The 23,329-nt window shown below is 44.5% G+C and overlaps 1 protein-coding gene across 1 annotated transcript in view; it reads right to left on the minus strand.

Annotated features, from left to right (window-relative positions):
• LOC124714428 (fringe glycosyltransferase) overlaps positions 1-23,329 on the minus strand; it is a 636,964-nt gene that overhangs the window by 550,603 nt on the left and 63,032 nt on the right. The window contains exon 2 of the mRNA XM_047243020.1: positions 20,797-21,048. Within this exon, the coding sequence (XP_047098976.1) occupies positions 20,797-21,048 (252 nt within the window). The remainder of the gene's footprint in view (positions 1-20,796; positions 21,049-23,329) is intronic.

A 23,329-nucleotide genomic window follows, 5' to 3' on the forward strand; every position in this document is an offset into this window, starting at 1 on the left:
CGCTGCGTCGACAGGTGGGCTGCACCAGCCTCGCGTCAATATCGACAGGTGGGCTGCACCAGCCTCGCGTCAATATCGCTCGCAGAGCAGTGCAGCCACAGCTCAGAGCGCAGTGCTCTACTGTTACCGAACCACTTACTGACAATTTCTGCTACCGAAGTGTCACTTACGGTTGAAGACGGAAAAACAGCCTGACAGGCTAATTAATTCCAGCATGTCGCACATTGTTTTCATTCCCCCAGTAAACAAACTACTGTATTCTACACAGCATTTTGGCTTTTCTTGCCTTAGTGTCATGACTAGACCTCGGATTTTAGGTAAAAACCTATTTTGTTGCATTTTACATGAAGGCAATAAAAGTTCTACATACACGAATTACGCCAATTTATGATCGAAAACTCAAATAGCACTAATTTCAGGTTAGTACCTGATTATACCTAAATTTTAAAAATCCAATTAAATAAAAATTTTTATGACTAACGTTCTCTCGTGGTCTTCCCAGCTAAGAATTACGCAAATATTTCACTGAAAATTGTAATTTTATAGTACCCAAAATACCTCATTTCATTCCAGAACCCGATTTTACCTCATTTTTAAAAATCCTAAAAATACCTAATTTATTGATAGAACCTGACTATCTAATTTTTAAAAATCCGGTAAAATAAAATTTGTATGACTAAAACTACTATTCTGGTCTTCCAGGCTAATTAGAAAACAGTAGTTGAATGATAACTGGTTCGTTTGCGTGCGTGAACGCCAATCTTGAGTCAGACGACAACAGCATACGCCAGGCTGTTGGAGCCCGCCCTGCTCCGCAGGGCGTTGTCGCTCACTGTGAACCATCAGATGTGACGTGCGACTCTCATTCCGGGCATATTAACAGACAAGAGAGAGTTTCTCAACGAAAAATCTGGAGAAAATGTTAGTTATTTACTGTGACTAATTATGGACATGGAGAATAACATAATGTGGATATTTGTCAACCTATTTATCTTTCTAGACAATAAAATGTCAGATTTTAGTCACCTATTTTCTGATTTTTATAACCTATTTTTGGAAGTGATACAACCTATTTTAGATACCTAACTTAAGATTTTTAGAACCTACATGTCCGAGACCTAGTTATGGCCTATCATCAGGTGTTGATGGATACAAATATTCATTTGATGAAGCCTTCCGGAGATCTTTGACCAGATCTAGGTCACAGTTAAATTTGGCAATATTTAACCTGAAGAACTAACTCCAGTACACCAAAGTGGGGAAAAATGTTATATAGTTACTAAACCATCTTTAATTTTATTACCACATATTTTATTCAAAGAAGTTCTAATTTAAATAATTTATGCACTAGTTAATTACAATTTTAAGATCCCCATGGCTACATCACTTATAAAACATGTCCATAATGTCCTGTTTTACACCGCACACTGAAAATACCAGATTAGCGGGAACCGCCAGTTGGTACGAAATGCGATCGTAAATTTTACGAGGGTTTAGTAATCTATCAATAAATGACGATTTATGCCTCATAAAGGCAACTTCATGAAGCCTTCTGCTAGAGATGGGATGTGTTTCAACTTTTTCATTTCGTAGACTTTCTTCTCCTCCTCCTCGATTTTCTTGCAGAATCAAGTACGACAATAAATCCTGAGCACTCATTTTTAGACAGTGGCGTCCAGTTCTCGTAACTGCTCACGACTGAAGCTAAGAACTGCTGATGGCACGCTTTTACTTGGCGCCTGAGTAGAGTATGCTGGGAGCGAAAGATTGTGACCGACTCTTTAACACATTGGCTACAGAGACAAGTCCCGCTTCCTCCTCTCACAACAGCCAGCCTATAGCAGAAACGGCTATATAATGCGTGGCAGAAGCGACACGAAGGTTGATGAGTTGCCGGAAGAACCAGGTACAGCCTCTACGCTCATTTCTGCAAATAGTATTAACAATTACTACCCACAACAGCGCACACGGATGTACACAATACTCACGACGGTTGCTTTCTGTTTCGGCGCACAATACTGTTACGTAGCTAAGGTTGGCTACGAGTGTGAACATTCGGAAGATGCACCAAGTCAGCCGACTTCCACCGATTATTGTTAGGCACGGGCCTAGTAACAGTGTGCAATCAGTAGGCTGAGCTGCAAGCTAATTGCGCGTAGCACCAGCAAATAGAATACTTCTACGTATTTCCTCAATTTCTAGTGACGTACGGCTTTCCTGGCAGCTCGGAAAACAATTAGGATATGTTCACTATATTCTGTACGCAGCAGTTTATAACCTGAAGTGGACCACACTTCTCACTGCGAACGTTTCAAATTTAATGCGATGAATTTACTCAATTTCCAGGTATCAAGACAACTAAGACCAATATCGAAAAAACAACCATTTCATCAAACTGAAGTGTGAAACACTAGGATACGAGAATTAATTTCCTCAAAATCGAATGAGACGTATTATATAGCGAACGCGCAAAGATGTGATTATGAATTTTTAAAAGGAAGAGAGAAGGGAACCTCCGCCGAGAACTCCAGGCGCAGGTACAGCTTCTCTTCATTTACGTACTATTTTTCACAGCAAGAAAAAATAGGAAAACTCATTTTTCTCACATACTGGTATCAGCCGTAGGCCACAGCCTCTTAGAGATAGAACTGTTTCTTTATGCGCCTGCCGTGAACATCTCTCTACGCGCTGGCCCTGGTGCGTCATAGGAACCTGTGAGGCAACGGGCGTGTTGTGGCGCCCTGGAAATATTCTAAGTTCGGAGTTGGGGCGGCCGCACGGGCCGCTCGTCAAAGCCGGGGCCCGGCAGCAAACACGTGGTGGCAAACTTTAGCCGGACGAGAGGGGTAGCCCCAGCCCGTGGTCCAGGCCGGGCACGTGGCTGGCAATTCCTCGGTGACGCTGTGTCGATGAAAGAGACTTGTATGCCGAGAGTGCCAAAGATGGCGCACTTTGTGAAACCATCATGGCAGACACTTCACATTTCGTATAGAAATTAATAGTAGCCAGAGGAATGAGGACATCTTATAAAGAAATATGTAAATTACCATTATTTGCACGCCGATTCTGATGGTGTAATCAGGTTTTCAATATCTTTATCATTTTAAAGTTTAGTAGCTGACTGTAAATTATACAAGTAACACCCAGCAACGAATTTCCAAAATCTAAACGGTTCATCCGATTTTGTCGATTGACGTGTGTTTAGAAAGCTATTAGTGTAAACCTAAATTGGTATGAATTACAGGCATGTAACTTGAATAGTACGTGAGTTATTGGAGGTCAAAGTGGCCGATTACTATTGATCGCGTCAGGCCGTAAGTAGTGCACAGTGACACGAAAAAACGGTGGCAGTATGCTTATAAATATATTTATTCATCTATGTCTTTGTTTATATCTGAGATATACTATTCATGAAGAAATTGTTTAAATATTTACTGCGTTTAGAAACCACAATCTCTTGATATATGTTTATTTAATTTGTTTATTTATTTAATAATGTGTGTTAGAGCGTGTTTATGGTCCAGGTGTAGGAATTTTTTTTTTAATGTCAAGTTATTTAAATGTAAATCCAGTCTTTCGAATGTGTTTCAAAATGTATGTGGATATGCGTTGGCTTGGAGACATGACGGAAGCGCTATCGCCATCACAGCGCTCGTTACTATGGGAGGCGACTACCGAAGTGAATTGAGGGGCAGTTCTGAGGAGTGCGGCGCGAGGGACAGTACTGGAGGACACGGGAGTGAGTGGTGGACGCGGAGACACGAAGGGGACGCACAGTCAGGTGAAGCGGTTTCCACGTGGTCGCGGAAGAATATTTCAGAGCGCCGACTTGTGCCCTTGTGTGATTTCCGTGGCTTCTGCAGTGAAGACGTAGCATGCGTTTAGAAGTGAATATCTCGCGGGCTATGTTGTTGTTCATAACTACGTGTAGTAGGAATCTATTGTTTCCCTGTTATTCAAGTTATATTTTATTTAATTGCTGGACCATCGACACCAGTATGTGTTTTGCAGAAATATACCGCATTCTCAGAAGTACTTCTGCTATCGTACTCATCATTTAAAGTCGTTAAAATGGGATTTGCAGATTTTATTTAATTGCAATATTTTATTTATAAATTTCTACGTTACATTCGCAATTGCCGAGTGATTGGAACCTTCGACCATTCGATTCGTGTGTGTATTCATATTGTATACTGTAGACTCAGTAGTATTTGGCTTGTAATGCGGAAACTACGTATCCCAGCCCCTAGACAACGAAACCAGCCAAAACTTTTAATATTTCAACTCTTTTGAGTCTGTGGGTGCATAGTTGAGGGCTACGACATCATTTCACTTTATTTAAAAGCCAGCAAACAGAACATTAACAGAGAGGTTGTGGCAGCCCCAGGCCCTACAGGCGACAAAGCGAAACTGTAGCGACCTCCCCATAAACAGTTCGATCCTCTGAAGAAACCACAGAGCACAGCAGGGCAGACATATGGGGAGGGTTAAGCTCTCGGCACACGGACCGTGCAACCGAACGTTGAGCGTGCCGAGTATCTGACGTCAATAGCGTAGAATAACACGTTCGGGAGTCTTTCCGAACGTGCAGAGCAAAATCTATCATGTCAGATATTCTGAGCGTTGACCAATGAGATGGCACAACGTCACCCACGTCACTCGCACGCCATCTCCCTTCATTACGGAGTTGTGAGGCGCCATATTTGCATTTATTTCAATCCTATACATATATGCCGTTTCTGGGCACCAGCAAATTGAGAATCAGTGGAAAACCCGTTGTTAACTGTGTGATTCGTTCCAATAAAATATTCCTGGCAAAAGAATTATTGTAACTTGCGTATTATGAAAGTATGCTATTTTAAGGTAGCGACACGCTGACGATCCGCCCGAAACGCATTGTTCTTGGTACAATTTGTTATAATTAAATTTCAATTAGTAAGGTATCTACGATTAAGGTTTTCAGCAAGTGCTAACATCCTACGACTGAGTTTCAGTAGTGTGTTGTTGGTATAGCGAAGTGAGTAGCGTCAGTGATCCGTCTGAAGTAGCATATTTGGGCAGTGGTTCGCGGCTCGACGCTTCCATATTTTTTCCTAACATTTGCGTTTTTATTAGGTTCTGATACTTTATTATTAGTTTAATATAAGTATATACTATAATATTTGATGTTATGTAAATATAAGTTCACCTTTTTTGAGGGGTGACTTTGTTAGATTGGCTTAATCTATAAGACAGCTTGCGCTACTTGTATAAAGATATTTTGCTCCTTTTTCTTTTACGCTTCGTAATTCATATGCTGCAATGATTCTGCTACTGGGTAGGAACAGTGATCAAGTAAGGCTGATCTTGGGGTTTTACTAAAATGTGGGAATGATGAAATAATGTTTATCGTATGTGGAGAAGTATTGCAAATTCTTATCGCACTGTTTGTAATGGAACTTTTATAAGCCTGTGTCCTTATTGATTGAACATGGTAGTTTCCATTTCGTGGACGATGGAGGAAATGTGCTTTTTAATAGAGCTAACGTGGGAATTTTACGGGCACCCGTTTAGTAAACAATGTGATTCACGAGCTAGAAACATCACGCAACTGCCCCTAGAGTGCGTTATGATAGCGTATACCACGTTCGGGCCCACGTACCGTATGCACAAGTCGCATCGTTTCTGAGCGTTCAGCAGCACGTTGAACTTGGCACGCTCAACGTTCACGTTCGACAGCACGGTCCGTGTGCCGACGGCTTGAGAGAGAGAGAGAGAGAGAGAGAGAGAGAGAGAGAGAGAGAGAGATGCACTCGTGTAGTGGAGCTGTTGGCAGGCGCAGACAGAGCAGGTGCCGCCGCCCTGGCTCAGGTTTCCCGGCTAGAAGGCCAGGCGGGCAGCTCTGCACACTCCCACGTGACGTCACACGCACGCTGCCGCTGTCACCGCGTCGTATTTCCGTCCACCTGTACGCCGCTGTGCTGCTCCTGTTTCTGTTCGCCGTGTTTAAAGACCTAACGTATCTATGAGCTAAACTAATACAATAGACGTAGTGTCTTCGGAAGTCCATCTTATATGTTTGTGTGAGACTGAACTCTTTCGATAGGTTTTACACCTCCATGACACTTTGCAGTCAAAGCTATACTTCTTTTGGTCAGGCTTTAACAATGAATGACAGTCCCTTCTTTACAGATAATTACTAATAGGGCAGAGATCTACAACTGCACTATGGAAAACACTGCAAAGTGCATCATAGGGAGTATTGCAGTTTTCCTGTTACATGCACTTATTGAGTGCGGGAAGAATGATAGCTTAAATGCGTCTGTGCATGCTGAAATATTAGTGTAATATTGTGTTCGCGGTTCCGAGGGAAACGACACGTAGGGGTTGTGTGCATGCCTAAATTCCTCACTTAACACCGATTGTAACTTTCACGGTAGAGTTAGCGTCAACCTTCAAGAGGCTGTCCCTTCGTATCTTTCAGTATCTATGTGTGAGCAGTGTTCTAGGATTGAGTGCAACATTTTTTTTTTTTTTTTTTTTTTTTAACGGTCAAAGTTGGAGTTCTCCCCAATGTTCATTAAGGTGAGACACAAAAGTAATATTTTCAAGGACCTACCAAACTGTGTGAAGGTCTTAGAATAACTTCCGGAGCAAGGTTTTGGAGTAGTTAAGACACTGGACTCGTATTCGGAAAAAAAGAGTTCTTACTCCCGTCTCACGATCCGGACATAGGTATCCTGTCGTCTCCCCAAACAGACTGAGGCGAAAGCCCTAATACACTCCTGGAAATTGAAATAAGAACACCGTGAATTCATTGTCCCAGGAAGGGGAAACTTTATTGACACATTCCTGGGGTCAGATACATCACATGATCACACTGACAGAACCACAGGCACATAGACACAGGCCACAGAGCATGCACAATGTCGGCACTAGTACAGTGTATATCCACCTTTCGCAGCAATGCAGGCTGCTATTCTCCCATGGAGACGATCGTAGAGATGCTGGATGTAGTCCTGTGGAACGGCTTGCCATGCCATTTCCACCTGGCGCCTCAGTTGGACCAGCGTTCGTGCTGGACGTGCAGACCGCGTGAGACGACGCTTCATCCAGTCCCAAACATGCTCAATGGGGGACAGATCCGGAGATCTTGCTGGCCAGGGTAGTTGACTTACACCTTCTAGAGCACGTTGAGTGGCACGGGATACATGCGGACGTGCATTGTCCTGTTGGAACAGCAAGTTCCCTTGCCGGTCTAGGAATGGTAGAACGATGGGTTCGTTGACGGTTTGGATGTACCGTGCACTATTCAGTGTCCCCTCGACGATCACCAGTGGTGTACGGCCAGTGTAGGAGATCGCTCCCCACACCATGATGCCGGGTGTTGGCCCTGTGTGCCTCGGTCGTATGCAGTCCTGATTGTGGCGCTCACCTGCACGGCGCCAAACACGCATACGACCATCATTGGCACCAAGGCAGAAGCGACTCTCATCGCTGAAGACGACACGTCTCCATTCGTCCCTCCATTCACGCCTGTCGCGACACCACTGGAGGCGGGCTGCACGATGTTGGGGCGTGAGCGGAAGACGGCCTAACGGTGTGCGGGACCGTAGCCCAGCTTCATGGAGACGGTTGCCAATGGTCCTCGCCGATACCCCAGGAGCAACAGTGTCCCTAATTTGCTGGGAAGTGGCGGTGCGGTCCCCTACAGCACTGCGTAGGATCCTACGGTCTTGGCGTGCATCCGTGCGTCGCTGCGGTCCGGTCCCAGGTCGACGGGCACGTGCACCTTCCGCCGACCACTGGCGACAACATCGATGTACTGTGGAGACCTCACGCCCCACGTGTTGAGCAATTCGGCGGTACGTCCACCCGGCCTCCCGCATGCCCACTATACGCCCTCGCTCAAAGTCCGTCAACTGCACATACGGTTCACGTCCACGCTGTCGCGGCATGCTACCAGTGTTAAAGACTGCGATGGAGCTCCGTATGCCACGGCAAACTGGCTGACACTGACGTCGGCAGTGCACAAATGCTGCGCAGCTAGCGCCATTCGACAGCCAACACCGCGGTTCCTGGTGTGTCCGCTGTGCCGTGCGTGTGATCATTGCTTGTACAGCCCTCTCGCAGTGTCCGGAGCAAGTATGGTGGGTCTGACACACCGGTGTCAATGTGTTCTTTTTTCCATTTCCAGGAGTGTAGTTCCTTTGAAAACGACCTATTTCTTCCCCTGTACTTCTATCCTAGTTTGAGATCTGTCTCTAACGAACTCTGTCCCGAGGAGTCTGTAAACAAAGACAGAAAGCCGTTTTGTTACGAACAAGCAAGTTTTGTACAGAGAAGTGGGCGCCTGAGAGCAAGGATTAATTTCCTTGCACGCTGACATTATCTGATCCTATAACAATTATGAATGGATGTATCTACCCAGTTACTGAATCAACTGTGAAAATGTATGTCTGCTGGTGAAGAACAAGAAAATAATGAAAACAATAATAATAATAATAATAATAATACGAGGAAGAAGTAGCTGGCGAGATTGCTGGTCTAAGGAAACTCTCACAGATATAGGTATCAAGGAATGACAGACGCATTGGTTTGACAATGATGTAAGGCACATGGCATTAGAGAGACTGCAGTAAGGCGGATACAGTGCAGCGTTAAGTGGTGTGAGGTAGAAGCGGCAGCCAAAAAGTTGCGTAGGCAGGTCTCCTAAAAAAATTTTAAAAAAGTGCCTGAACAGGCGGCCGATGATGCGGAAGATCCGAGGCCATAGAGCATAGACTGTCTGCAACTTGCAGCTAGGTAGTAGTGTTGGCCCGTCCTGCATCCGGGCAGCTGCCAACGTCATCCCTGTGGTAGGGCTGGCGCTTATCGCTGAAACAACCGGTTTTCAGCTACACCAGTTTAACCTGAATCTTAAAACCGCTCAAAATTACAGTTTACTGAAATAACCGATTTTCGGATTTTTATTCCTATAATTACCTGATATGAACAAAAATAAAACATGTTTGACTCGGTTTCAAGATACACAAAATCAAAATATTAAATTAAACGGGCAAATAAAAGGAAACTTAGCTCTTCCACCGTTCGCTGCTTAACTCGAAAAGTAGTAAGTGACTGCATTCTAAGGAAAAAAAATCAACATAATGTCCTATTGATTCTAATTTTTTTACACTCAACTAATGGTATGATGGGCGATTACAATATGATTTTTGAACTGAGCATTACGCACAGTCAGTGTAAAGGGTGGAAACCGAGGTTCAAGGATTCTTTTTTCGTGTTAATTTGTCCGTTCTCAAGGGATACAAGTAGAGACAGGATTATAGTATAGATAAAGGCAGCATACATGGAAGAAGCCTGGAGATACTGACAGATTTCAGATAGATTATATAATGGTAAGACAGATTTAGGAACCAGGTTTTAAATTGTAAGACATTTCCAGGGGCAGATGTGGACTCTGACCACAATCTGTTGGTTATCAACTGTAGATTAAAACTGAAGAAACTGCAAAAAGGTGGGAATTCTAGGAGATGGGATCTGGATAAACTGACTAAACCAGAGGTTGTACAGAGTTTCAGGAAGAGTGTAAGGGAACAAATGGCAGGAATGGGGGGAAATAAATACAGCAGAAGAAGAATGGGTAGCTCTGAGGGATGAAGTAGTGAAGGCAGCAGAGGATCAAGTAGGTAAAAAGACGAGGGCTAGTATAAATCCTTGGGTAACAGAAGAAATATTGAATTTAATTGATGAAGTCCGCTGCTCGTGGTCGTGCGGTAGCGTTCTCGCTTCCCACGCCCGGGTTCCCGGGTTCGATTCCCGGCGGGGTCAGGGATTTTGTGTGTCTCGTGATGACTGGGTGTTGTGTGATGTCCTTAGGTTAGTTAGGTTTAAGTAGTTCTAAGTTCTGGGGTACTGATGGCCATAGATGCCATTTGAACCTTTTTTTATTGATGAAAGGAGAAAATAAAAAATGCAGTAAATGAAGTAGGCAAAAAGGAATACAAACGTCTCAAAAATGAGATCGACAGGAACTGCAAAGTGGCTAGGCAGGGATGGCTAGAGGACAAATGTAAGGATGTAGAGGCTTATCTCACTAGGGGTAAGATAGATACTGCCTACAGGAAAATTAAAGAGACCTTTGGAGAAAAGAGAACCACTTGTATGAATATCAAGAGCTCAGATGGAAACCCCGTTATAAGCAAAGAAGGGAAAGCAGAAAGGTGGAAGGAGTATATAGAGGGTCTATACAAGGGCGATGTACTTGAGGACAATATTATGGAAATGGAAGAGGATGTACATGAAGATGAAATGGGAGATACAATACTGCGTGAAGAGTTCGACAGAGCACTGAAAGACCTGAGTCGAAACACGTACCCGGGAGTGGACAACATTCCATTAGGACTACTGACGGCCTTGGGAGAACCAGTCCTGACAAAACTCTACCATCTGGTAAGCAAGATGTAAGGCGAAATACCCTCAGACTTCAAGAAGAATATAATAATTCCAATCCCAAAGAAAGCACGTGTTGACAGATACGAAAATTACCGAACTATCAGTTTAATAAGTCACAGCTGCAAAATACTAACGCGAATTCTTTACAGACGAATGGAAAAACTAGTAGAAGCTGACCTCGGGGAAGATCAGTTTGGATTCCGTAGAAATATTGGAACACGTGAGGCGATATTGACCCTACGACTTATCTTAGAAGCTAGATTAAGGAAAGGCAAGCCTGCGTTTCTAGCATTTGTAGACTTAGAGAAAGCTTTTGACAATGTTGACTGGAATACTCTCTTTAAAATTCTAAAGGTGGCAGGGGTAAAATATAGGGAGCGAAAGGCTATTTACAATTTGTATAGAAACCAAATGGCAGTTATAAGAGTTGAGGGGCATGAAAGGGAAGCAGTGGTTGGGAAGGGAGTGAGACAGGGTTGTTGCCTCTTCCTGATGTTATTCAATTTGTATATTGAGCAACCAGTGAACGAAACAAAAGAAAAATTCGGAGTAGGTATTAAAATCCATGGAGAAGAAATGAAAACTCTGAGGTTCACCGATGACATTGTAATTCTGTCAGAGACAGCAGAGGACTTTGAAGAGCAGTTGAACGGAATGGATGGTGTCTTGAAGGGAGGACATAAGATGAACATCAACAAAAGCAAAACGAGGATAATGGAATGTAGTCGAATTAAGTCGGGTGATGCTGAGGGTATTAGATTAGGGAATGAGACACTTAAAGTAGTAAAGGAGTTTTGCTATTTGGGGAGCAAAATAACTGATGATGGTCGAAGCAGAGAGGATATAAAATGTAGACTGGCAATGGCAAGGAAAGCGTTTCTGAAGAAGAGAAATTTGTTAACATCGAGTATAGATTTAAGTGTTATGAAGTCGTTTCTGAAAGTATTTGTATGGAGTGTAGCCATGTATGGAAGTGAAACATGGACGATAAATAGTTTGGACAAGAAGAGAATAAAAGCTTTCGAAATGTGGTGCTACAGAAGAATGCTGAAGATTAGATGGGTAGATCACATAACTAATGAGGAGGTATTGAATAGAATTGGGGAGAAGAGGAGTTTGTGGCACAACCTGACTAGAAGAAGGGATCAGTTGGTAGTACATGTTCTGGAGCATCAAGGGATCACCAGTTTAGTATTGGAGGGCAGCGTGGAGGGTAAAAATCTTAGAGGGAGACCAAGAGATGTATACACCAAGCAGATTCAGAAGGATGTAGGTTGCAGTAGGTACTGGGAGATGAAGAAGCTTGCACAGGATAGAGTAGCATGGAGAGCTGCATCAAACCAGTCTCTGGACTGAGGACAACAACAACAACAACAACAACAACAACAACGGCAGCAGATCCGTTATTTTGTTTTTTTATCGCATACTATGAATGAATTAAATTTTTTTCGTTTATTACTGTTACCAAAATTTCCTTCCTCTTATTTCACAGAAATGGCTGATAAATCTTTAATCTTTTAAGGCAAATGAAGCATTGTACCTCAGTACTACGTCGTTTCGTAAAAATTTTCCAGACTAGGGTTGCTGCCATTCTGCAATACAGCTGGTGCCCAGCAACAACAGCGAGAAACACCGTATCGACCAGGTGAGGTCAAGTCTTGCAATCTGCCCGTACACGCGTGCCTAAGCCATGACACTGCAACAGGCGCATTACTGTCTCAGCAACGCTGCACTAGTTCTTACCTCTTCCGTTTGTCTGTCAGCATTGTTATTAAAATAGCGCTGACCGCATTTCCCGTTTTCAAAAATGACGCAATATTTCAAACCATTGCTCTTTTATTTACAAAAAGTATTTAAAATTGATATTGCCTTTTTAACTCAGTTACTACTAAAAAAATTAAACAGCTGTTTTAACGGTTGTAATACTTTTGGCTTTGCAGCCCTCATATTCATGCACAGGAAGCTCTTCTTGGAGCAGTTGAGAAGGCAAGATGACGTACCGTGGTGTGACAGATGTCTTGTTCGGTACGGGTACCGTTAGAAAGACGGCCTAAATTGTGGTCCTTCTCCACGATTGGCTGCAGCTGCGTTCGAAAGTTGCGCGCCAAAATTTAAATCTATTATTGATGTTCGAAAAATTAAACGACTTATTTACTTGAATTTCAAATCAAAGCAGCTCTCAATAGCGTGTTATCATTCCATTATTTCGTAAGTATTAATAACCAGCAGAATAATAAACAACTGCAAAACGAAAAGTCAGGCGAAGCACATCGCTGATCTCCGGATTGCGCCTCTGTTGGATGGCGGGCGAAGTCGTTCGGCTGTAAGATCAGAGCTCGTTCGGCAGGCTCTGTGGACGGACATGTTGTCCGCCGCAGTATCAGTTAATACTTAATTTTGAACGTCTAGTTCTTGAATGTGTGAGCTGGTTTTGAAGCCTCTGTGGAGAAAGATCTGCTGCGGTATCATTTAAGACTTGACTTGCAATATCTAGTTGGGAACAGTATGACTGTAATTACAGAAATACGCAGTTAATTATGTTGTTGAAGAATGGAATATATGTGACTCTGAAGTGGAATGTAATTGTGCAGTTTCAGTTCAAGCGAGTGGCATCCCGAGGAAACAAACTGATCGGAAATTTAATCGCTTGTAAAACAGTTCCTCGCTAAGAGATTTGTACAGCCTCAAGATTACGGATTCAAGACGTACGTGCTGCTTTCTGCGCAGGGGACAACTATAGAAGACTGCAGGTTGGTGAACTTTCATTAGAACGTATGCATTCCACTCTGGGCGGTGGAAGCCAATAGGCACCTCGTGTATACTTCAATCTTAGTAGAAATGATATCTGTGACACGTTATCTGTGCAAACACAGAAGAGGTATGAAGAAGAGAAATACTTTTGAATATCCCACCCCTTACTCTAACTCTTATTTTTCGACATGCCGTACGGTGACCAAACAAATACCGAAAAACATCTATTATTCTGAACTAAAATACCGATCGATTTCTCCCGCCCTTAGCCTATGGGATTCTTTCGGAATCGTTCCCAAATATCTGAGGTCAACGCCTCATTGCTTCCTCCCCCCCCAAACACATTTTTTTCACGAGCTGCGACATCGTCGCGAAAAAAAAAACAGTGACCCGTATATGTAATAAGTTTCCTTTAATTTACGTCTATTGTCACAAACTTTTTGTTAACAGATCACCGGTTTCGGTCTTTAATGATCATCAGATCTGCAGCAAAAATGGGAAAAAAACAAACTCGCAAACTGTTTATAGCTTGAGAACAATTCATTATGGTCTATGTATTGTTCTCAAGCTGTAGACAGTTTGCGAGTGTATTTATGTTTTTTACCCATTTTTGCTGCAGATCTGATGGTGGTCATTAAAGACCGAAACCGGTAATCTGTTAACAAAACGTTTGTGACCGTAGACGTAAATTAAAGGAAAATTATTACATTTTTTCCTTCTCTCCTTGACACACACAGCAGAATGGTTCAATGAATTCCGTAGCGTCTCTTCTCTAGGATGGTAGGAAGAACGGGACTGAGCCAAGCTTACTCCCGCTCAACTAAGATAACAACGGCCCCGGTATAAATGTATACTACGCTGATTTTCCCATTTCATTGGGGAGAACCTATTAGCTCTACCTTCAATTTTGTCGAGACTGTCTCCTCAAGCAGGTCGTAGGCGTTCGACTACAGGAGCGGCGACTTTCGGCGACAGTGTGCTCGGTGCGTATAATTCCTCCGGCACTGACCGGCGTGCACGTCCTCCACTTCTTGTCGCAGCTGGACGAAGTGTTGCACGCTTATTCCTCGCAGACAAAGGCGCGCAGCTGGAAGCCGTGGGAGGACTGTGTGTACTTGCCGCGTGCCTGTGGCAGACGGCGTCAGCTGCAGGGGCACAAAGGAGGACGCGGCCTTGCCCCAGACGCTTAATTGCGGGGCGTAATTGTAGTCCCAGTGTCCAGGTGACACACACACATGCACGAACTATCGGAGCCAGCTGACGCTCTGTGTAAAGAAACCAGTGCGCTGCTGATGCAGGGTGTCTGCCGCTTTACTCTCTTCTCCGCTTCAACGTAAAATATTTGGAAACAGTACATAGACTAAAAGTCACTTCTTTTGCCACCAATCATGTTACCGCAGTACCAAAATCAAAACAATCAGCAAGTGTCGTCATATCACCTAAGTAGCAATGGCTAAAGCTAGAAAAGGATTAGACAAATGAAATTAGCTTAGTAACTTTTTTAAGCGGAAAGCAAATATACAAGACGCTAGGTGCACTGCGCTCGGAAATCATATTCTAAAACAGACAGCGCCGAAGGCCATGAATACAGTAGCCTCTGCAAGCGTCTTAAGGAAAGCGCATCCCTTTTAGTTTCCAATTCTATTTGACAAGACTCACCAAGAGGTTGTTAATGAACTACATACACTGAAGAGTCAAATATCCTGCCTAATATCGTGTAGGGTCCCGCGAGCACGCCGAAATGCCGCAACATGACGTGGCATGGAACCCACTAATGTTTGAAGTAGTGCTGGAGGGAAGTGACGCGATGAATATTGAAGGGCTGTCCATAAATCCGTAGGAGTACGCGGGGTGAAGATCTCTTCTGAACAGCACGTTGTAAGGCATCCCAGATATGCTCAATAATGTTCACGTCTGCGGAGTTTGGTGGCCAGCAGAAGTGTTTAAACTCCGAAGAGTGTTCCTGGAGTCCCTCTGGGGCATGTGGGGCGTCGCATTGTCCTGCTGGAATTGCCCAAGCCTGTCGGAATGCACAATGGACACGAATTGATGGAGGTGATCAGACAGGGTGCTTACCTATGGGTCACCTGTCACAGTCTTATCTAGACGTATCAGGGGTCCCATATCACTCCATTGCATACGCCCCACACCATTACAGAGCGTCCACCGGCTCTTAACTGTCCCCTGCTGACATGCAGGGTCCATGGACTCGTGAGGTTGTCTCCATCCGCTCGATACAATTTGAAACTAGACTCATTCGACAAAGCAACATTCTTCCAGTCATCAATGTCCACTGTCGGTGTTGACGGGCCCAAGCGAGGCGTACAGGTTTGTGTCGTGCAGTCATTAAGGGTACACAAGTGGGCTTTTAGCTCCGAAAGCCCATATCGATAATGTTTCGTTGAATGGTTCTGACGATTACACTTTATGATGGCCTAGCACTGAAATCTGCAGAAGGGTTGCACTTCTGTTGGGTTCAACGGTTCTCTTCAGTAGTCGTTAGTCCCGTTCTTGAGAGGATCGTTCTCTGGCCGCAGCGATGCCGGAGATTTGTTGTTTTACCGGATTCCTGATAGTCACGGTACACTCGTGAAATGGTCGTACGCGAAAATCCCCTCCTCATCGCTGCCTATGAGATGCTGTCCCCCAACGCTCGTGCGCCGACTGTAACGCCACGTTCAAACTCATTTAAATCTTGATAACCTGCCGTTGTGGCAGGAGTAACCGATCGAACAACTAGGCCAGACATTTGTTGTCTTATACAGGCGTCACCGACCGCAGCGGCGTATTCTGTCTGTTTACGTATCTCTGCATTTGAATACGCATGCCTAGACCAGTTTCTTTGGCGCTTCTGGGTACTTCAGACAAAAAAAAAATCATATACTACTGCAAACTTCTATCCGTCAGCACGATGACGCCTTCCGCTGACGTGCCGTACACAAACAAGGCACTGAGCTAAAATTTGTATCACAAGTGCAAATGTTTCTATAACAAGTTTATTTGTGAGAAGCCAATACATTCAGCATAATTGAATGAGGATAATCAATGATTCAGAAAATACCGATGTTAATTACCCGTCATGAACCGCAACGAAACGACGCGCATGAAGCAAAGTAACTGGCAAACGCATACTCCAAATACGATTATCGCGCTTGACTGCGCACTGCAATTTAATTTTGTTTCATAATGTTCGTTAATTCTCGAGTAAGATTCAGCAGCACGTCGCGCATAAATAATATCCAACCTGTCTCTATAATAGCAGGAAGACTGAACACACAATAGAAGATTCAAATAAATTATTAATCTGCAACGCCTCGTGTACTAAAATAAACTGCGCAACTCGAAAAGATGAACGGTTAATGTTGCGCGCAGCTACTCAATAAATTCTCTAAGCACTTGCCACGCTTCAGAACCAATGTAGAGCCATTTGTTATTATAATGTGGAACATGGCTCGAGCGTTTCAGAGCCACTCTCGGGGAAAATTGCTGGCGACTGCCCATATGCAGGTCACTGAATAAAATTATGAGGGAAAAGGAACGAGGATACGGACTTGGCTCGCCGCGCGGCCTCTTAAGAATTTCTGTGATCTACTGGGTGTGGCAATACAACACACACAAACTACAGATAGCAGGGACCTCGAGTTCGTAACATTTCTCCGTTAAATGTCGTACGTTACTTCGAAGACTCGAGTGAGCGAGTTATAAACGAACGCCGACAAACACAAATCTTCCTGTCAGCGCAGTCACAGACTAAGTCTTCGCGCAGCAACTGTAAGTTTCCTGAGTCGTTTCTTCACTGCCGTGGTACAAATTCAGTTACTACTAAACGTAATTACATTAACTTTTAAAATTTCCCGTACCTCTCAGTGCAGCTGTCGGACACATTCCAAGCTACTTGATATCCGGAAAGCACTGAAGATAATGCCACACCGTATATTCGTGAACAAGATACATGCTGACTGAATAAGTGTTAAGATACGACTTTAAAGAATTCACTCGCCCTAAAAGTCAGGATATCGTCATCAATGATGAGGTCGTCAGTAGCGCGAGAGTCGTCTCATGTATGCCAAAGAACTAATGTAACGCCGTGTGCCACTAAGGCAGTATGAATATTCGGTGTTAGACAGGTCTAATGTTATTCGTAGAATTGTTAGGATTAATAGATTCCCATCCGGCGGACGTACGTTAAATCAAAACTTCGTGCAAAAACTGACAGGTTTCCCAAAAACTTGTGCAAATATAATGACGCAAACATAATGAGTATACAAGCCATTGGTGGTCAGCAGACAGCCATAATGAGCAAATGTAGATTCGGAACTACGTAAGACGGAGCGGGAGTAGCACAATGCGGGCTACCAGTCATTGAAAGATTTTGCGATGCGAACAACGGGAAAAATATGCGAGAGAGGAGAGGGGTGGGGAGAGAGGAGAGGGGTGGGGAGAGAGGAGAGGGGTGGGGAGAGAGAGGAGGGGTGGGGAGAGAGGAGAGGGGTGGGGAGAGAGGAGAGGGGTGGGGAGAGAGGAGAGGGGTGGGGAGAGAGGAGAGGGGTGGGGAGAGAGGAGAGGGGTGGGGAGAGAGGAGAGGGGTGGGGAGAGAGGAGAGGGGTGGGGAGAGAGGAGAGGGGTGGGGAGAGAGAGAGAGAGAGAGAGAGAGAGAGAGAGAGAGAGAGAGAGAGAGAGAGAGAGAGAGAGAGAGAGAGAGGGGGGGGGAGAGAGAGAGAGAGAGAGAGAGAGAGAGAGGGGGGGGGGTGGGGGGGGGGACAGATGGACGGAAACGACCGCTTTATAAACACCTTCGAAGAGGGTGGGGGGGGTTGAGGGGATGGTTCTTAACCACTGCTGAAGAGTATCGTTCATTTCACTTGGTGATGTGACTCAGACGGCACGTGAAGGCTGTGTGTACGTCGCAAACACGACTTGGAAAAAAAATTCAAGGGGGCACCAATGTGTGGTGGTGGTGGTGGTGGTGGTGGTGTTGGGGGGGGGGGGGGCAGCGGGAAGTCGTTACTAGTTCAGTCTAGTATGCTGCGGTATCTTCATGAATTTAACGCTTATGTGGGAAAAAAATTTTAATTTTCTAAAGTTACGTTTTCTACTCTTGCGTTGCCATTGCTTTTGTGTGCTGCTTAGGCGTGATTCAATCTTTGTACGCGAAACTCGTGCTGGTGTAAACGACTGTTCGTCGCGAACCTCATTCCCGAAACTGGAAAAGATGTACAATATCAGACATAATAAGTGATAGCGAACACTATTTAGTTCTGTAGAACATCACACACTGCGTAAAATTTGTATTTGGGGGTTATGACACCTGAATTTTTCACGCAAACTGGCAGATAGTTAGTGAGGGCCTATTAATTTCTGATGGAGTAGTAACAGAAAAGTGAATTGCCGCTGTCATCTTGAATTCATTCGCCCGTAAATCAGTGTGACCGAAAGTAGATTTGAACGTTGTTCCCGCGGGATAAGGTGTGACCGAAAGTAGATTTGAACGTTGTTCCCGCGGGATAAGGTCTGTGCCTCGACCGCCGCAATTCCTTGGGTTGAGTACATATTCTCCCCATCTTCAAACGAATCTGAAAAGATGAACTTTCTTTCTGAGAGCCGTATGTCGAACAGCGTCCAGGTCCTGCTTCTTCGCAGTGATCCTTTGACTCTTGTCTTAAATGTTCCAGCAATGAGATTTGTAGTGTTAACCGTGAGGCGTGCTTCTGCCTGTTCCACGCTACGTTAATTATTTCCCTTCATCTTATAATACATGCGTATGAGAAGATCAATATTATTCAAAATAATTATCCTGACTCCGAACACTACAAATATTACTCGCTGCTTTCAGTAACGTAGGTACCCACTGTTCTACACAACAAAGTAGATAGTGGAACACAGATGAATATTTTGCCCCGTTACAATTCAGATAATGATACTGCGCTAATTGGCGTCGATGAAGCAAATTGGTAAGTTGCCATCACGTTTACACTTCATTTAACGGCTCATCATTGCCTTAACTTCGCGTAAATCTGGTATTTTCCATTCACAGAAGAGAAACTTTCGCTGGGCGCACGTGTGAACCATCTTGTTACGGCATGAATCCCTCACTGTTGGTACATGTTCTAAGCATCTGCCGAGGCTTTGTTTCTCCATTCGGTGGAATTTACTTTGTTGGACCCTGATTAATTCGGATTTCGGGTTCATTCGGATCGGGTTTTTCCTCCTTTTCTTAGTGCAGAATCTGTACAACACTTGATACTCCAAAGTAATTGTGCTAATTGATTATGACACTCATTACAATCAAATTCAGCCAGTCACAATACACGGATCCTGACCAAGAGTGAGTGAATAAGGGAACACTGAGTTGCACAGAACTTAAATGGTCCGTTTGCTGAGAGCGTGAAGTGGCAGCACAGGGAAGGAATGTTGTAGCTCCCATGATCACAAAGTTACGTGCGCAGCTTGGAATGGATAAAGGAGAAATATTGAACAACACTGCTGCTGAATTTTCTGCTGAGGTGACGGTCAGATTGTAAGAACAACCGGAAAGAAATTGAAGATTAGTCTCAAAATGATGGTTTCTGATTAAGTACGCCGTCTCTTCGTCTGCAGACAATGACAATGATTACGGATTACCTGACGAAGTTGGTTCTCTTTAGGAAGACAATGTGACGATTACCGAGACAACGACGCAACTGAACAAAATTATGGTTTATTTGGAACGCCAGGCTTCCTGTCTAAACGCCTACGTCAGAGCACTGCACATACACGTGAACTACTACAGAAACTGGCTGCAAACAAACTTCTTATTTCAAACAAAATGTAAAATCAGTAACACATTTAGCCGCCTATATTTCCGAATGTTAAAGTTATGAAACCTGCTTCGTCGTTTCACTACGCCATCTTCAGGCCCTCTGACCAAAGTGTATGAATAATCCAATCGCATGTGCTATCGAAACAGGGGCCATCTTTTCGTAACTGGTATTCATAGATTTCTTTTCCAACAATGCGATCGTTTCGTTCATCAAATGAAGACTTGATCAACTGAAGACACTTCAACTGACTAACGAAGGTGCGTGTTGTAGGAAAAAAGAGTCTACAGATGCCAGTTACTGAATGCTGGCCTCTATCTGGACTGCACGTAAGGTTGAATTCCTTCTACATGTCGGTTAGGGGGCCGGAAGATAGCGTCGTAAAATGCCGAAACTGATCGCATAAATAAACTACATTCGAAATACAGACGGTTGAAGGTGTGTGTGATTTTACATCTTATAATGAACAGTCGAAGTCCATCAACCGTCCTGTAGATGGACAGACCTGCAGACATTTCTTATCACTATAAAATTCAATGCGGTTTTTATGACTGGGCAAAATATGTGAAAATAATTTAAAATTTCTGCTTTTAAATGAAAATATTTAATGCGTATGTTTAGGTCATTTAACGCATGATATTCTAATTCTCTTCTGAATTCTCGGGTTATCCGGTTGACATACGGCCCCACCTAGTCCAGACAAAAGTGAGGTTCCACTGCGCTATTTTGTTCCCTAACTTCACTTTTATACTGAGACCCACCCTATTTTTCACTGTCGCCTCCATCAATCTGTGGACAACTCGGTTGCACTGACCTGCTTCTTGGCGAGCTGGAACCAGGTCTTGAGGATGAGGGGCAGCCTGGCGCGGTGGTAGCTGCCGGTGGTCTTGACGCTGATGAAGACGTCCTGCAGCGCCGTGGTGGCGGCGGGCGGCGGCCGCGGGGGAGGCCCGCGGTGCGTGGGCGGCGTAGGGGGCGGCGGCGCCGACTCGGGCAGGCTGAGGCTCAGGCTGTCGTAGTCGCGGCCCACCGAGCGCGGCGCGCGCTCCTGCCAGCCGCGGGACACCTGCCGACCCACGAACGTCTTTAGGAAACAACAACACATTTCTATACAGTGGATTATAATTTACCACAAAGCAGGTCATCTAATGACAAGCAGAACTTTAGTCCAAATGAATTAAATTCTGTAAGCATCAAATATTGGAAAAATGCTCTCTTAAGACAAACTAACAAACAAAAAATGAAGTAGAGCACCCAGAGGACATGATTGGATGTCACTGTAACTTAGTACACGTACACACCATCGGCGGGTACGTAAACAGAGTCCCAATTATCTGTTGATACGTAGAACGACCACCAGAGTGCATTAGTGTTGTCGTGTTCACTGCTGTTACCACGGCTAGTAGGGAGTATAAATGTAGTGGGCAGTGTCAGACGACGACTGATGACTGAAGGATACAGAGATGCCGCATACTCTTATGAGACAGCGGTATTAGAAGCCGACAGTGTACAGAAGTGGCCTCATTGTCGCTTTCCATTTGGCCTGCTGGTCGAACCTGCAGTGTCCAGTTTCGTGAGGCATTCAGTGTGACAGTAGCACAATGGCCTGATGTGTGGACTGGATGGGAATGCGAGGACAAGCGTACTCGTCCTCGAGGTTCCGGTCGCCAAAGTCTTACCACCCTAGGGGGAGATCACAGTATTGTGCGCGACGCCCATCGTAATCCCATCACGACTGCGCCTGGCATCTGAGAGGTACTAACGGACTCCAACATTTTGTCATCCCGCAATAGCAGGGAAAGGGTACTACCGTCACGTACGTAGACTGCTATTAACAATACGAACGGCTGCGTTAGGAGTTAAGCCTCGTCGGAAAGCGTGGGCTACTGATGAAAGGCGTCGCATTTTGTTCGCTGATGAACTGAGGTTTTGTACTACCTCGAGTACCCACCGTCGGCTAATATGGCGGCGACCTGGGGAGTAGCCACATTCTTCCAACATTTTCGTGATGCACTGCGGTTCACTCCTGGTACGATGGTGTGGGCAGTCACTGGATATGACTAAGCCAAGTGTGCTTAATGGTTGACGAAACTCTGGCTGCACAACGGGACGTCACCCACATCCTGCTTTCCCTTGTGTTACCTCTTTCGCGACGGTATCTTTATGCCATTTTTCAACATGACAATTTTCGTTCACACACGGCACGTGGATCTACAAAATGTCTGCCTGATGTTGAGCTATTCCCGCCCCCACCAAGATCCCCAGCTCGGAAGTCAACTCCGTCTAAGAGCCAGAATCAACGATATCGAAGGCCGTTACAACATTTTTGAACAAGCTTCCCTCAGGGAAGGATACAGCGTCTGTACGACATGCTTCCGAGCCAAATCGGCGCATGTATCCAGGCCAGAGGGGTGCAACGTCATTAAGGCAAGTGGGCTCATACTGGCTAGTTCTTTGCAGATCTGCCTAGATATTGTAGTGACTGAAATATCATATAGCTCCTCAATCCGCGAAGTTTTCTACTCCTCTTCTCGGTGCTTCACTTCTTTCTGTCAGGCAATACATGTTTTGGCGGGTAATTTTCGAACACTGACAAAACAATATTTACAATAGCAGGAGATAGGCTGAATGCAACGCTGCGTTTCTGAATGCCAAACACGGGTCTCGTGAGTCGTGCGACAGTATCTTTGTGGCATTTTTCAACATGACAATTTTCTTTCACACATGGCATGTGTATCTACAAAATGTCTGCGTGATGTTGAGGTATTCCCGAGCCCACCAAGATCCCCAGACTGCAGCGCGGTCCACGTAACCCGGTAGCAACAAAACTGAGCACCTATCCGCAGCCCAACTAATGGCCCTGGTTTCCAAAATCCACATCACCGCGCGTCGTACCGCTAGGCAAATTTTAAAGACGTAATTTGTAAATGAAAACAAAAAAAATTAACAGTCATCTACAACAAGACCATTTAAGATGAAGCACGAGCAAAGACGGAGAAAGAAATGTTATGTTGTCTTCAAACAAACCATCCCGGCACTTACGTTAAGGAATTTCCGGCACCTATGTTAAGCAATTTAGGGAAACCATGGAAAACTTAAAATCCTGATGACCGGACGGGGAAGAGTAGGTGGTTCTTGCCTAATACGAGACCAGGGCTTTAAGCACTGTGTCATCTTGCTAGGTCCATACTTTCGCGTTATAAATAGAAGGCAAGAGTAACTTTGATGTAATGTAATTCAGGTTCTTTGCTCTGTTGGAATTGTTTTCAAGCTGTACAGTTTGCATGGAAATATCTTAAAACAGACAACGTTCATTTGTCATTTAACACTTGAACCCACGATGTCAC

Source organism: Schistocerca piceifrons, chromosome 1, assembly GCF_021461385.2.
Source record: "Schistocerca piceifrons isolate TAMUIC-IGC-003096 chromosome 1, iqSchPice1.1, whole genome shotgun sequence".
Classification (NCBI taxonomy): Eukaryota; Metazoa; Arthropoda; class Insecta; order Orthoptera; family Acrididae; genus Schistocerca; species Schistocerca piceifrons.